Source organism: Rhinopithecus bieti, unplaced genomic scaffold (genome assembly GCF_001698545.2).
Source record: "Rhinopithecus bieti isolate Rb0 unplaced genomic scaffold, ASM169854v2 scaffold_7884, whole genome shotgun sequence".
Taxonomy (NCBI): Eukaryota; Metazoa; Chordata; class Mammalia; order Primates; family Cercopithecidae; genus Rhinopithecus; species Rhinopithecus bieti.
The window spans coordinates 4,484,843-4,499,564 of NW_016806331.1; the positions used below are offsets into that span (position 1 = coordinate 4,484,843).

General features: G+C 34.8%; 2 protein-coding genes across 5 annotated transcripts in view; one reads left to right on the forward strand and one right to left on the reverse strand.

Annotated features, from left to right (window-relative positions):
• FAR2 (fatty acyl-CoA reductase 2) overlaps positions 1-3,947 on the forward strand; it is a 196,819-nt gene extending 192,872 nt beyond the window's left edge. For all 4 annotated transcript variants that reach the window (XM_017875601.1, XM_017875602.1, XM_017875603.1 and 1 more), the window contains 2 exons: positions 1,103-1,230; positions 2,142-3,947. In XM_017875601.1, coding sequence (XP_017731090.1) covers positions 1,103-1,230; positions 2,142-2,304 — 291 coding nt within the window. In that variant the 3' untranslated portion in view covers positions 2,305-3,947. The remainder of the gene's footprint in view (positions 1-1,102; positions 1,231-2,141) is intronic.
• Positions 3,948-7,135: 3,188 nt separating this feature from the next.
• The window catches only part of ERGIC2 (ERGIC and golgi 2), a 42,851-nt gene continuing 35,264 nt past the window's right edge, over positions 7,136-14,722 (reverse strand). The window contains 4 exon segments of the mRNA XM_017875606.1: positions 7,136-9,587; positions 10,070-10,152; positions 11,478-11,640; positions 13,797-13,894. Of these exon segments, the coding sequence (XP_017731095.1) occupies positions 9,525-9,587; positions 10,070-10,152; positions 11,478-11,640; positions 13,797-13,894 (407 nt within the window). The 3' untranslated portion in view covers positions 7,136-9,524.

Consider the following 14,722-nt stretch of genomic DNA (forward strand, 5'->3'; position numbering starts at 1 on the left):
CCTAATACTTGAAATATTTCCAGAGATGATACCAGAATCTTCTTGACAGTCTTTCTACTAACAGGTTTTAGTGCCCTAAATTCTTTATATTCAATCAAAACTATTTTTTTCTAATATACTTGAAGATCGTTTCCTCCCTTCCTTTCTCCAGTTAAGCCCTTCATATGGAGATTTTGAAAAGATCCCTGGATGGCTCAAGAATGACCTATCAGGTTTCTCTTCCGAACTCATCCTATCTCCATTTGTAAACCATATAAATCTGGGCCACCTCATGATCCTGTGTCAGCTCAGCGTCATTTTCAAAGAAAGTACACAAAAAATAAAATCTATGGAATGCAATTCAAATCTTTACTCCAGCTTTTCATAACAAACCAAAAAAAGAATACATTTTGGTCATGCAAGTGTCTTTCTTTTCTCTTCCTCAAAGATACCTTAAAATTTTTAATCCTTTTTCTTTATTGTCACTCTCTATATCTGTCTTCTACGTGGCAAAATTTCTCTCCCTAAACAGATCAGTCTTTTCCTTCTCCTTCTTCCCTACTCCTCCCCCATGTTGTGATCACTCCTTTTTACTTTCACTACCACTCTCTTCTTAAATATAAATTATGGTAACTTATTCCTTAAGGCTTTGCTTTCCGAAGTGTAATCTGCATAATTAAGTGGTAATGCTCTAGGAAAGGATGGTAGGATACGGGGTAACACCAGAATTTAAGAGGAAAGGGAAAGTTGCATCATTTATGTTTTGGTCACTAACATATTATTCCATCACTTTTAAAAATAATTACTCCACGGTTAGCTGAAATATATACCAAACCAACCATAAGCTTTCGCCAGACTATGTAATACTTTTTTTCCTTTAAATTTCTCTCACAAGAAATGTGAAGTGTTTGTGTTTGATCCATGTTTAAATATTCCTATGTAAATAGTAATCCATATTATCAGCACCTTTGAAATAATGACTCAAATAATCTCTCCTTTGGAGAGGTTCAACTTATGTCTCCCAAATTGAAGGTCACTCATCTATGTAGAAGAAACCTCAGCTGGACAAAGTGACTGTCCAGCACTGCAATTCTGGCAATCTATAATCTCTCTTGCCTCTCAGGTATTCAACTTTGATGTGCGCCAGTTGAACTGGTTGGAATACATTGAAAATTATGTTTTGGGAGTTAAAAAATACTTACTGAAAGAGGATATGGCTGGGATCCCAGAAGCAAAGCAACACTTAAAAAGGTAAGTATAATCAGTCAGTTAGTATTTATTGAGCACCTACTGTGCATCTGATTTTATACCAGACATAACATTTGTGCAGAGAAGGAGAAGAATGAACATTTCTTGAGCATTTACTACATTACAGGTCCTGCACTCTATACTCTACCCTGTAACAGTTTCATTTAGACTTCACCACACCTCTATGAGGCAAGTATTACTTTTGTTATTCCATTTTTATGAAACAGATGTTTAGATTTAAACACAGCAAATAACTTGCCCATGGTAATGCACAGTAAGTCTAAGAGACAGATTTGAACCCAAATTTGTTTCTTCTACCACACTCTGTCATAATGGGATATAAATACCCATCAGGCAGGAGACCTGGTTATGCTATTAACCTAGAAAAAAGTCCCTCGTCAATTTTTTTCAACTACCTTAAATTTCTTTCAGTCATAATCCCTGAGGGACAAAATTCTAGCACTCTGGTATAATCCTGGTAGAAGCAGAGGACTGTAGTGCAGAGATGATAAGGATAGAAAAGTAGCTTGCACAACAGGAAGGAGGAACCTTGAATAGCAAGCCAAGAACTTTAGAATTTACCTTCTAATGAACAAGAACCAGTGAAGATTTATGATGCAGTAACATGATCAAAGTATATTTACAAGATTATGCTACTCATGCTTGTAAATAGTTTCAAATGGAGAGCGGTATAAGAGAAATGAGTTAGAGAAATATGGTAGAAATCTGACTATTCAGCAAGAATGCTGCGGAAATGAAAGATGCAAAAACCAAAAGGCCAAGTTATGCCAAATACTCTGTGAGCACTACATTAATACTTGCCAGTCATAGCCAGGAAAACACACATTTATCTTCAGATAATGTGGTTGGGTATCTGGTAGTTTTAACTTTGGTTATATCTGTCTCTTCCCTAGGCTCCGAAATATTCACTACCTCTTTAATACTGCCCTCTTCCTAATCGTCTGGCGCCTTCTCATTGCAAGATCTCAGATGGCTCGGAATGTCTGGTTCTTCATTGTAAGCTTCTGTTATAAATTCCTCTCCTACTTCAGGGCATCCAGCACGCTCAAAGTTTAAGAACATTTCACCATCGCTTTTTATCTGGAACCTCTCAGATACCTCTAAAACAGCAAACTGTGATCCTCAAGATTAGAAAGTAACAAGGAATATGCCCAAACTGTCAATGTCACCTTTTATGTATTCATCCCTATTCCTTAACTATATATTTTTATTTCAGTGAGAGAAGGATGTAAACTAGCCCAGTCACCTACATTTTAGGGAAAAAAATCCAAATTGTTTCCTAACATTCTATTTTATGCCCTTGCGTATTAAACGTGAAAGTACTCCCACTTTTCTATATTTAGCTTTTCTTTTCTCCCTGAGAGGATTCATTTAAACTCAGTAAATATGGAAAGATGCATGGCAGAAGTTGAAAAGAACTCAAGCAGTACTAACCTTGGAACCATTCTGGGTACCCAAAAGAAAAATTTTAAATCAAGATGAGTAGAAGGAGAATGATCTCAATATCCTCAAAAATGAAGTAAGAGAAGTAATTCCCCACTGAAAATGTCTCTCCATGTTATACCTTGGAGTCTTGGTAGGTGGGGAACCAGAAAAGTAGGTTTACATTTAACATTTTCTTAACTATATTCACTTCTTTAAAAGGAAAAAGAAGTGTAAATAAGTATGTATAGAGTGAGGGATTAAGCGTATTTGCATTGGGGACTCATGTATTATGCTTTTAAGTCAAAATTGATATTCTCAAATTTGAATTTGATAGCCATTCTTAATCTTTTTAATCCTCAATTTTCTTGGTAACCTTCTTTCAAGAGTCTCCTTCTAAAAGTTGCCAAACCCTTTATATTTAATCTTTTCCCACTCAGGACTCAATTTGAGTGGTTAACAGGGAGAGGGATGGTCCCATTTGATCTTTGCCACTGAGCAAAACAAAACTTCAAATGAACTTTTAAACTGTAGCTTCTGGTATAAAGTGGGGAAGATTGCACTTAACGTGATCCCCAGAGGATTTACTAGTATCGTGATCATTCCACCTGCACAACGTTAACTGTACCACATACAGCAGCGAAGTGAATAGACTTCACTAAGGGACTCTTCAGTTTAGGAAATAGGTTTTGTTTTCTTAAAAATATTTTGTGTATAATGCAAACTAGTGAAAACTATATATATTCTCCAATTCCTATAGTAATAATGTAACTGTTACCCCAACTTTCCTCATATTTGAGAGATGAGTACATTGGATTGCAGCATTTCTTCATGTTAAAAACATGGAATATTACTCAAATACACTATTTGGGGCCTAAACAACTAAAATTAGTCACCACATAACTAGCTGAAAACGACATAGGCATAAAATGTTAACAACGAATGGCAGTTATATTTATGCTCACTGGGCAGTATCTTCCCCAATCTCATGGAAATTCTGGGAAAGACTTTCCATAGCAGACAACCCAGCTCTGACACTAAGCACCTGGTGATCTTTAGTTTGAGATGTCTATATGGTACTTTTGAGTTATATCAATTAAGATACAAGCTATAGATATGGTAAAAGTATGAAATCAAGATATAGCTCAGCGGGACTGGATTAAGACATAATAGTTCTAAGAATTCACTTTTGATTGTATGTTTCACCAATTCAATAACTCCACTAATCAAGTATCCACATTTTGACTTTTGATTAAATAAAAATTTGAATTAAAATTCTTCCCCTCTTCTAGTGTTGTCTTTAACTGCTGACTACCGCAGCACTTCTCCCTCCTTTACACCCCTTGTACCCCACCCCTAACCCCAGAAAAAGGAAATAACTTCCAAAGAACTCTTTCCACCAAATCACATCACAGGAATAACTATCAGATGAATATAAATTAACCTATAGGTACATAATGCTTCACTTTTTCTAACACCATTAACAGGGTTATTTTGACATGAGTATTCTTCTATTTGTGGCATCAGATAAATGACACAAAATTCTTTTGTGATGATTAGGCAGTAAAAGCAGGTACCTGTATGAAGGGCAATCTCTAGCATATAACTATTTCATATCAAGACCAATTCGCAATTACTTGAATGCCTAATATAAACAAAGCAATGGGAAAGGACCTTCTACGTAGGGGAAAAAAGAGGATGGAAAGTACAAAGAAAAGGTACCTATGTTTCAAAAGAAATTCTGGCAATCCCTATATTCTCTACCCACAAGATACCTGATACAGTATCAAGTATTACAGAGTTGAAGAGTAACTGCCTGAGGCAACTAATACTAGAAAAGGTTGAGGCAAGTGGGCACACAATTCACAGAAACACTTCTTGCTATTTTCAACTAACATCATTATTTCCATTTAACACCTCATTTAATTAACTTAGTATCTCAAGGTAGAGACTGGTCTAATAATGCCCAAATAGCATGTTATCTTACAATAAACATAAACAATTCAAGTAGCTCGGTCTAGTTTCCAAAAACATCAATAATTTTCAAAGTTTACAAAAATCACTTGTAAATTTCCACATGGCTACTCTTCTAGAACTGCTGTTCCAATAATGTCTGGGAACATAAGCAATCGCCTATAGTAAGAAGTAACAATTCTCATAATCCCACATAAAGGTGTGGAAAAATGCTCACTGCCTAGATCACTTAAAACATTTTTTTAGTTAACTAAGACTACTAATTGCTGGTTTTCAAATGTAACTGGTTTGAGAGACAGTAGTGCCCTGCAAAGTGGAGATACTACTGTGGCAAAGGATGCTTAACTTGAGTTTAAATAGCCAGAAACACCTTTTCTGATACACAAATATTTTAGATGTGTCCCTACTTTATTTGAAATACTGATTCCAACCTGGAACTGCAAAAGAAATACCAGATGTGATATGGCAATTTGAGTCAATTCCAGAAAAATACCTTAAAGTAAATGTCAGTACAGTATAAGAAGTCACCAAATTGATTTACGTAACTGTTTGAAAACAAAATACAAAGCATTTATTAGTTATGAGCTATTGTTGAAGGTCTGCTTTAGTATATGGCTTTCACTAATGTACACTTTATCTCATGCCTTCTCATCCTTAATAGTTTTTCCTTATTAAAATAGTATAAAACGAGCTATATTTGGAAAAGTTAACCTAACTTCTTTTGTGAAACACAAAATATTATTTGGAGTTGCCATAACTATTTAAATGTTTCACTGCTTGTAATCTTGTTTGTATTCAACTGTTCACATATTTATACACGTAAATTCGAGTCAATTACTCAATTTTCACTTTTTCATCTTTAATATGAGAAATATAAAATAAACCCTGTATCATACAGCAATTTAGCTCCATCTGGAAGAAAAGCAAATGTAAACGTGACATTTTAAATAAAGAGTTCCTGTAGCTTCTCGTACGGGAGACAACAAAAGTGTTACAATGATGGAACTGCAGGCTTATTTGGGTATACTTAATGGCTGTCCTAGTATGTAAAGACAAAAAAAAAAGCTTCATAGTTTGTCATTTATTGAGTTCAAACGTTTGTGCTTGCAACACTAAATATTTTATGTTCTCTTTTCTCTCAAAGACACACACACCAAAAAAAGTTGAAAAAAAATTTTCAGTATTTTCAATAGTTGAAAAAAAAATCCAAGGCAATCTGTTTTCTACTCTTAAATGTAAAGTGATTTTATCAAAGAAATATTTCAGAAAGTAGAAAAAAACTATGCTTTGATTGCATCATCACAATATGGGCAGATACATGGATCTTGATCCGGGCATTTTACCATAAGGTAGTAAACAACTGGTGACCTATTTGAGTGTTGAAAAAGGGCTACCTACCACCTTGGCTTGCTGAAGGTTTGCTAGAGCTCAAAACAGGAAAAGTACTAGGTTAAAAGGCATGCTGAGATTTTAAAGGTCCTAAGGCTCAGGTTTAAGTAACTTTTAAACAACCAAAAATAGGCATCTTGAATTTTCAAGGAGTTTCATATTAAATTACTTTTTGGTACTTGAATTACTCAGGACATAGATGGAATGCACAGTGTATCTCTCTTACACTATTAAAAAATTAGATCTCTCCGGGTGCAGTGGCTCATGCCTATAATCCCAGCACTTTGGGAGGCCAAGGCGGGCGGATCATGAGGTCAGGAGATCGAGACCATCCTGGCTAAGAGTGAATCCCCATCTTTACTAAAATACAAAAAAATTAGCTGGGCTTGGTGGTACGCACCTGTAGTCCCAGCTACTCGAGAGGCTGAGGCAGGAGAATTACTTGAACCCAGGAGGTGGAGGTTGCAGTGAGCTGAGATTGCACCACTGCACTCCTTCCTGCCTAGCCAGAGCGAGACTCAGTTTCAAAAAAAAAAAAAAAAAAAAAAAAAAAAAAAAAAAATTAGATCTTAGTCATTCCTTTACAAATTCCAAAATTAAGATTGTATTAAAGACTGTAAATCTTGATTGCATTAGTAAATTAATTATAAAAATTGAATGCGATCATAAAACGTGTAAGGAAAGTGTGATCTTAAATCATCTAACTTGAGAACTAGAAGTAACTTGGGTGCCAGGTGCAGTGGCTCATGCCTATAATCCCAGCAATGCAGGAGACTAAGGTGGGAAGATTACTTGGTCCGGGAGTTGGAGTCCAGCCTGAGCAACACAGCAAAACACTATCTATATAAATGAAAAAGAATTAGCCAGGCTGTTGGTGCATGGCTGTAGTCCTACCTACTCAGCAGATTGAGGCAGGAGAATTGCTTGAACCCAGGAGTTCGGGGATGCAGTGAGTTATGATCGTGCCACTGCACTTCAGCCTGGGCAGCTGTGCAAGACCCCATCTCTCAAAAAAAAAAAAAAAAGGGGGAATTTTGTAATACTAAGTTAAGCTTTTCCTAGGAGGTAGTCTGAAGTGTACAAATACTGCAGCAGGGAATTATTCACCTAAATATTTAATCTTCTTTATAGGTCGATGTATGCAAACATAGTATTAAAAAATCCATTTCATATAATTTGAGGTCTCAGACTTTTAAATATGTAGTCTGGAATATAAACATATAGACGCCATGAATACTAAAACAAAAAGGAGAATTGGGTAATAAAGTAGGGTATCCTTTCTGGAGGCACCTCCAGGCATAGGGAAAGTTGCATAATAGGTAGGTGAGTAAAGTGCTCTCTGCAATAGAAAAGAAACACTTGGTGAGGCCAAAAACTCCTAACAAATCCTAATATGCAGGTAAACTTCATCATCCAAAGGGCTTGTTGGAATTTTAATACTTCCACTTGCCAAAAATCTGACTCTATTTGAGGAGTTTCAGATGGAAGCCTTTAACCTTTAAAATGGAAATCAATGGCAAAGCAGAATTTTGCTTTAAAGAAATTCCTTTCATAGGAGATAAATTAAAATTTTAATACGGTATTTGGAAAATATGAAAACAGTTAAAAATCATATATATCAAAATAATTTTTAAAATCCTTTTTAATACTTAAAATGATCTACTTCTAAAGAAAATAATCCTAAATCAATATTGTTTTCCCTCCCATTTAGAAAAAGCCCTGAAACTTGATTGAATTTTCTTACAAGCACACTTGAAGGAGCAGCGATCAGTCTAAAATTCTAATTCTTTCCTATGAAGATTCCTGTGGATAGATGTTCTGTTAGTTTACAGCCAAACTTTGTTGGAAAAAATCTTCAGAAAAATAAATCAAAACCTAAAGAAGGCTCATTCACTATTTAGAATTTTCTGGATGCAAAAATCTTTCAAAGTGTATCACTTATTTTCATCAGTTCACTTCATGGCTCTTAATGATATATATATATTTTAATGATGCTTCTGTTATTTTCTGCGAAATGTCATTCTGCATAAACTTTACTGCAAAATAGACCCATCACTATTTCTCCTTCTCTTCATTTTGGTTATCCTGTTTTATACATTTCTTTATCTTGAAAAAAATCCATTTGAAAACTGTTACTTGTGATATCCTACTTTCTAAAACCACTATTTTAAATCTAATCTTTCAGTCTTGTTATTTACCTGGAATTTTCTTTCCCCATTTCCTTAAATGATTTAAACTTTGGGGAATGGTTGATGATTCTTCTACTGTCATTCAGTATTACAAAAGGAAAACTGATATTGGCACACATATTCCAAATACAGCTTTTAATAGTACCTGTGTGATAGCTCCCTCTCACTATTTTTAATCTTTTATAATCTGAAGATTTAGAACCAATCCTTAAATAGTAAGAAAGTTAGAACACAATCTAATACAGAATCAATCATATTCAGGACACCCTGAATGCAAATACTTCATAATCCAGTTTTACAGTTTAATGGACAATGTTTAACACGGCACCTCTCAGATCTGATATATCCGATTGTGGTGCTTAAAATTCGCCTTACACTGTCATTTAAAGTTACCCTGTTCTCCACTCACCACATATATAAAATATCCTATTTTTCTCTTAATATTTTCCAAACTGATAATTTTCACCATCAGTAGTGGATTTTTTTATAACTCACCCTATGTCCCCCAAAATATACCAATAATATAATGATTAGATTAAAAACTTGGCATCTTTTTTCAAAAAAGTGCTTTCTTTCCCCTGTATAAGATTCTATATACTATTTGTGAATGATAACTTTGCTACATAACACCTGCATACCTGCCCCTGTGAGAATTTAGTCTTCTAAGACTCTATCTTCAACAGTTAGATAAGTTAATAATCAGAGTTCAAAGAAGTTACTTTTTAAGACCAAATTATTGGATAATTGGTCTTGTTAATATGGCTTAACATTAATATGGCTATAACATAGGAACTAGTCCCTGTTTTTCTTTTTTTTTATTATTATTAAAATGTGACCTGATCACAATTCTTTAAAGTCTAGACTGGTTTTCCACATTTTATTCTGACATCATATCTTTTAAAAACAAAAGGATGCAAACATTTGAACTTCTCAATGTTTGTTTTTTTCCATAGATGTAGTTTCACTTATTTCGTTCAGGCTTTTTATCACCAAGAAGCAATGTCTGATTTTGATACCACCCATTTGCTGTGAAAATATAAGAAGGCGTCATCTTCAAAGCAATACTCCAGTTGGGCTTCTTCGCTGTTTAGCTGCAAGATTTCTTCTAGGACATTTGTAACAGACACAACATATATAGAATTTCAGTTTGGGTTTTTTTTTTCCTTTTTTTTCTTTTTTAAAATAAGTATGTTTTCTGCTTATTTATGTTTCCTTTTCTTTGAATATATTGCACAATATTTTATTATTTAAAAAAGGTTTTATGTCTCAGGCAAAAAGTTTTTCTCCTTCACATGGGAGGTGTTAATGTGTATTATTTTCTAAAAGAGGTAAGTGGTTGTCTGTGTGGCCATCCTCAAAAGGAACCTAAAGAGAAAAGGAGGGAAGAAAAGACCAAAGAATTAGTTTTATTCCTTATACTCTTTCCTCTAAACACAAGGTTTTATTTTGGGCAATCCTTTCTAGGAACCAAAAGCTACTATTCTCTCTCTGTCCATCTTTTTTGAGGCAGGGTCTGCTCTGTCACCCAGGCTGGAGTGTGTGGGTACGATCACAGCTCACTACAACCTCAACTTCCTGGGCTCAAGTGATCCTCCCACCTCAGCCTCCCACGTAGCTGGGACTACAGGCTTGCAGCACCTTCCCTAGCTAATTTTTTCTATCTTTTGTAGAAATGGGGCTCTCACTATGTTGCCTTGACTGGTCTCAAACTCCTGGACTCAAGCGATCCTCCCGCCTTGGCCTCCCAAAGTCTTGAGATTTCAGGTGTGAGCCACCATGACCGGCCCATAGACTTAACAATGATTCTAAGATTTAGAGATCAGCACCATGTATACTATACCACTTACAGAATTGACAGGTTTATAGGATCCAAGTCTGAAACGACAGCAAATTATTTCAACTATAAATTTTCCAATTCCATGTAACATGCCTGTAATAAACAATAAGTTTATGCTTTTAATTATTTCCTAAACTGTTATTTAAGAATAAATAACTATAATGGAATAGATTATGGAAGAAAATAAAGTAGTTTGCATTATTCACTTCTATGGTTAAAAAATAATCAAGATAGATTTAAAAACAAATGGATTTCTTTTCAAAATCGCAAGGCCACATAATTCATGATCTGAGCACAATCACTGTCAATCTTTTATTATTATTATTATTATTTTGAGATGTCTCGCTCCATCACCCAGGCTGGAGTGCAGTAGTACAATCCTGGCTCACTGCAACCTCCACCTCCCAGCTCAAGCAATTCTTGTGCTTCAGCCTCCCAAGTAGCTGGGATTACAGGCATGTGCTACCATGCCCAGCTAATTTTTTGTATTTTCAGTGGAGACATGGTTTTGCCATGTTGGCCAGGCTGATCTGGAACTCCTGGTCTCAAGTTGATCTGCCAGCCTTGGCCTCCCAAAGTGTTGGGATTATAGGTGTGAGCCACTGCACCTGGCCTAAACACAATCTTTTCAAGGTTTTCCCAAACCAATACAATTTTGGAAAATAAATGATGTCAACAACACAAATTTAAATAGATTAAAATGAAGTACTAACAAAGAATTTCCAAAGAAAAGCTATTCATTCATTTAAAAACATGATTCTAAGTGTAATAAACTACCCAGCTCCATCTAATACTGAATAAGGACTGAAGATGAAAATAGAATTGTTTCCTTTTCCTGTATCGTACTTAACTCCCAATTTTCATCATTACAATTCAACAAATAATCTTAGTGAATATATTCCAGGATTCAGGACAAAAATCATAAACACATCACTGATTACAAATCTAGTTTCATGTATTGCATAATTCAAAGTACTGTAACATATGATTTTACATACTGTATAAAATGCCTTAAATGCCTTGTAGGCATTTTCATATTTAATTCTACAGCACACTTGCAAATTATATATTATTATTGCTACTTTTACTGATTAGAAAACCTCAAAAAAGGTAGGTGATCTATTCCAGGCTACCACCAAGTAAATGGCAGAACTTACATTCAATTCTAGTTCAATCTGATGTTAATACCCAGGATCTTTCTAATTCACCATTATATAATCTACCTTATATCATTGAATACAATGAAATTAGTTATGTTTACTGGTTAGTCAATATAATTTCGGAGTTTTGTAATTAAAGAAAAAGCTACTTAAATACCAAAACATGAAAATCAGTATACTTCTTGTCCCTTTGAGAAGAAGCAACTTAAGTGTAAGCAACACTTTTAGAAATTAGACAAAAAGGAAATGGTTGTTAACCTGTTGTTGAAAAGATTCCTCCAACAATACCACAGAGTCTTACAAAAAACTGCCAGAATGGCATGTGCTCCTCAGTAACTGTCACCATAAGAGAACTGAGATCGTATTTCATAAATATCCCAGAGACTCCATGGCTGCCTGCAGCATGGTTAATGATACGTTCCTAAAAGGGACGCAAAAGGAAGGGGAGAAACAGGAGGAAGAAAGAAACAGAATTCATGTCATCTAGTTACTTACATACATTCAATATTAAGCCCTGCAGCCCTATTGTAAAAGGACATCCACATTTCCTTATGAACTATCCTACTAGACTAAGCTCTTCAGAGACAAATTATTTTGTATTCTTTGTGCAATCAGCTTTTGAAACTATCAAAAGAGCAGAATCATTCTTTTTTCCTCAAAAAGATCACCTTAGATACAAGTTTTCTACTGAGCTCAAGAGCTTACAAATATATGGCATGTCCCTCATGCTGTAACTAAACTGCAACCTTTAGGAATACAAATAATGAAGCTAACTACTACCAAGGGAAATTAAAACAGTTTTATGTAGGGCATTACAAAACCCTTTCCCTATTACTAGCACAATACAACCTTATAAGCCAACGGATCAAGTTTCCAATAAAGTGACTATGTCTTAAAGCTCTAAAATGCTCAATATCATGCTGAGTTATAAATATACTGTCACTACCTATAAGGGTAGAAACTGTTTTAAGGATCAGGGCATCTACATAATGAAAGACTAATAATGATTCACTTTGGGTTCCAGGACTAATTAATGTCAGCTCTCTCCCTCCCACCCCATATTGTGCACTTTACCAAACCCAGTTACTCCATTCTTTTTTAAGTTAAAAAACTATTTCAGTCACCCTATCTATAAACACATCCTTCAACAATCAAATGCCCTGGGATTCTATCATATATATATATATATATATATAGGTTTTGTTATTTTAAAAATACATCCTGGAGATGTTTCATATCAGTATATAGAGATCTTTCTCATTTGATTTTTAACAATTGCATCTTCCTCCAGTGTGTAGATGTACCATTTGGGTTGTTTCTAACCTTCTACTATTACAGATAACAATGTAATGAATAGCCTGAAACACACATTTTTATATTTTTGCCTACTGTATCTCTGGAATAGATTTCTCGAAGTGCGATTGCTGAGTCAAAGGGTAAATGCACATGTCCTTTTGCAGGTACTGCTAAACTACCTTCCACAAAGATTATGCCACTTTGCATTCCCATAGCACTGCATGTTTGCCTATTTTCCCCAAAGTCTTGTCAACTATATGTATTGTCCTTCAGGTGTTTGCCAATCTTACAGGTGAGAAATGGAATCTCCCTACTCCTTAAAGAAATGTTGAAAAGCACAATATGTTCTTGTATAAACTTTACCTAGTTTCTTTGTGAGTGTATATACACACATACCTATACATATATATGCAGTTATATGAACTTGTACTTTCCCCATGCCAAGTGAAAAGCTATAGACACATGACACTTCACCCCTAAAAACTTCAATACCTAAGCTCATAAGAACAAAAAAAATTCCACAATTATTGAGGGCATGGTCATCATGAGTTATAAGGCTAGTAAAAGAAAACACTATATAAAGGAAAGCAAAAATTTTAAAGCACTTAAATTTTGCCTTAGAATTCTTTTGGATACAAGTGTTTGAATACTCACCATTCAAACAGAAAAATAAGAAAATATGACCCCAAAGTAGATGAGAAATCTATTAAACTGTCCAATTCCAAACCTTTGCTCATCATTGTCAGTATTTATTTATATGGCCATACCACTCTGAGCTAGTGGAATGTTCTTCATCACAATCAGATGAATACAAAGCATTAATTTAGGAAGGCAAACCCTCTAAATTTGTTATCTAATCCATGATAACCACATATGCCCAGAAAAGGTAGTACATTTTTAATAAATAAATAACATAGAATTCAAAGAATCTGCTGCCAGATCAAGAACTGCTTATATCAATTTATGAGAAAACACATTACAAAATTAAGACATTAAGAATGAAATAATTAAGGCCATCACAATTTAACAATTTTAAGTCTTAATGCAATAGAAAACATTTCAGATTTTTTAATATCTACTTTTATTGCTTTAGAATATACTAATATTCATTTCTGATATATTTCTGATTTAAAATAAAACGTTAATTCATTTCAAAACTTACACAGATTTTTAAATGAGGGAAAACAGCAAGTAAAATGCCACCTTATTTTGTAGCCAGGAAACTTTAAAATGCTTTTTAAAGAAATCACCAACTTATTTTACCAGCTGGATTCAACTTACCCTTTCTGTCACAGAAAACTGATGGGTGTCTGCTGATATTTTATATGTATGTAGTTTTGTTGGCACAACTGTAATAAAATACTGGAACATCTGGTTGTCTAGAATATTAAAAAAAATCTTTTTATGAATTCAGTAGCAACAAACTACTGCCAAATAGATTCTTCTATTAAATACATTTAACCTGAAATTTAGCTGGATGTGGTGGCTCACACCTGTAATCTCAGCACTTTGGGAGGCTAAGGAAGGAGGATTGCTTGAGTCTGGGAGTTTGAGACCAGTCTGGTCAAGACAGCTAGACCCTGTCACTACAAAAAATTTAAAAATTAGCTGGGCATACTGGTATGCACCTCTGGGTCCCAGCTATTCAGGAGGCTGAGGTAGGAGGATCATATGAGCCCAGGAAGTCAAGGCTGCAATGAGCCATGATTGTGCTACCGCACTCCAGCCTGGGCAACAGAGCAAGAACCTGTCTCAAACAAATAAAAAATAAAAACATTTAATCTGAAATGTAATGTTATACACAACTTAATGTCTAACAAAAAAAAAAAATTTTAAAGAAAGAACCAATGAAAGCAACATATTTATACTCAGTAAAAAAAATTCTCAGTAAGCATAAGATGGGCAACACAGATGTTTAAGAAAAATGAACTAGTGACTTAGTTAAATATTCCTCATAATCATTATTATCCTTTTATCAAATACGAAAAAGTAGCTTTTTTTGTTTTGTTTTGTTTTTCTGAGATAGGGTCTCGCTCCGTCATCCAGGCTGGAGTGCAGTGGCACAATCATGGCTCACTGCAGCCTCAACTTCCTGGGCTCCAGCAATCTTCCCACCTCAGCCTCCTGCATAGCTGGGACTACAATGCACACCACCAAGCCCAACTAATTTTTTTTCGTTTTTAGTAGAGACACGGTTTTGCCATGTT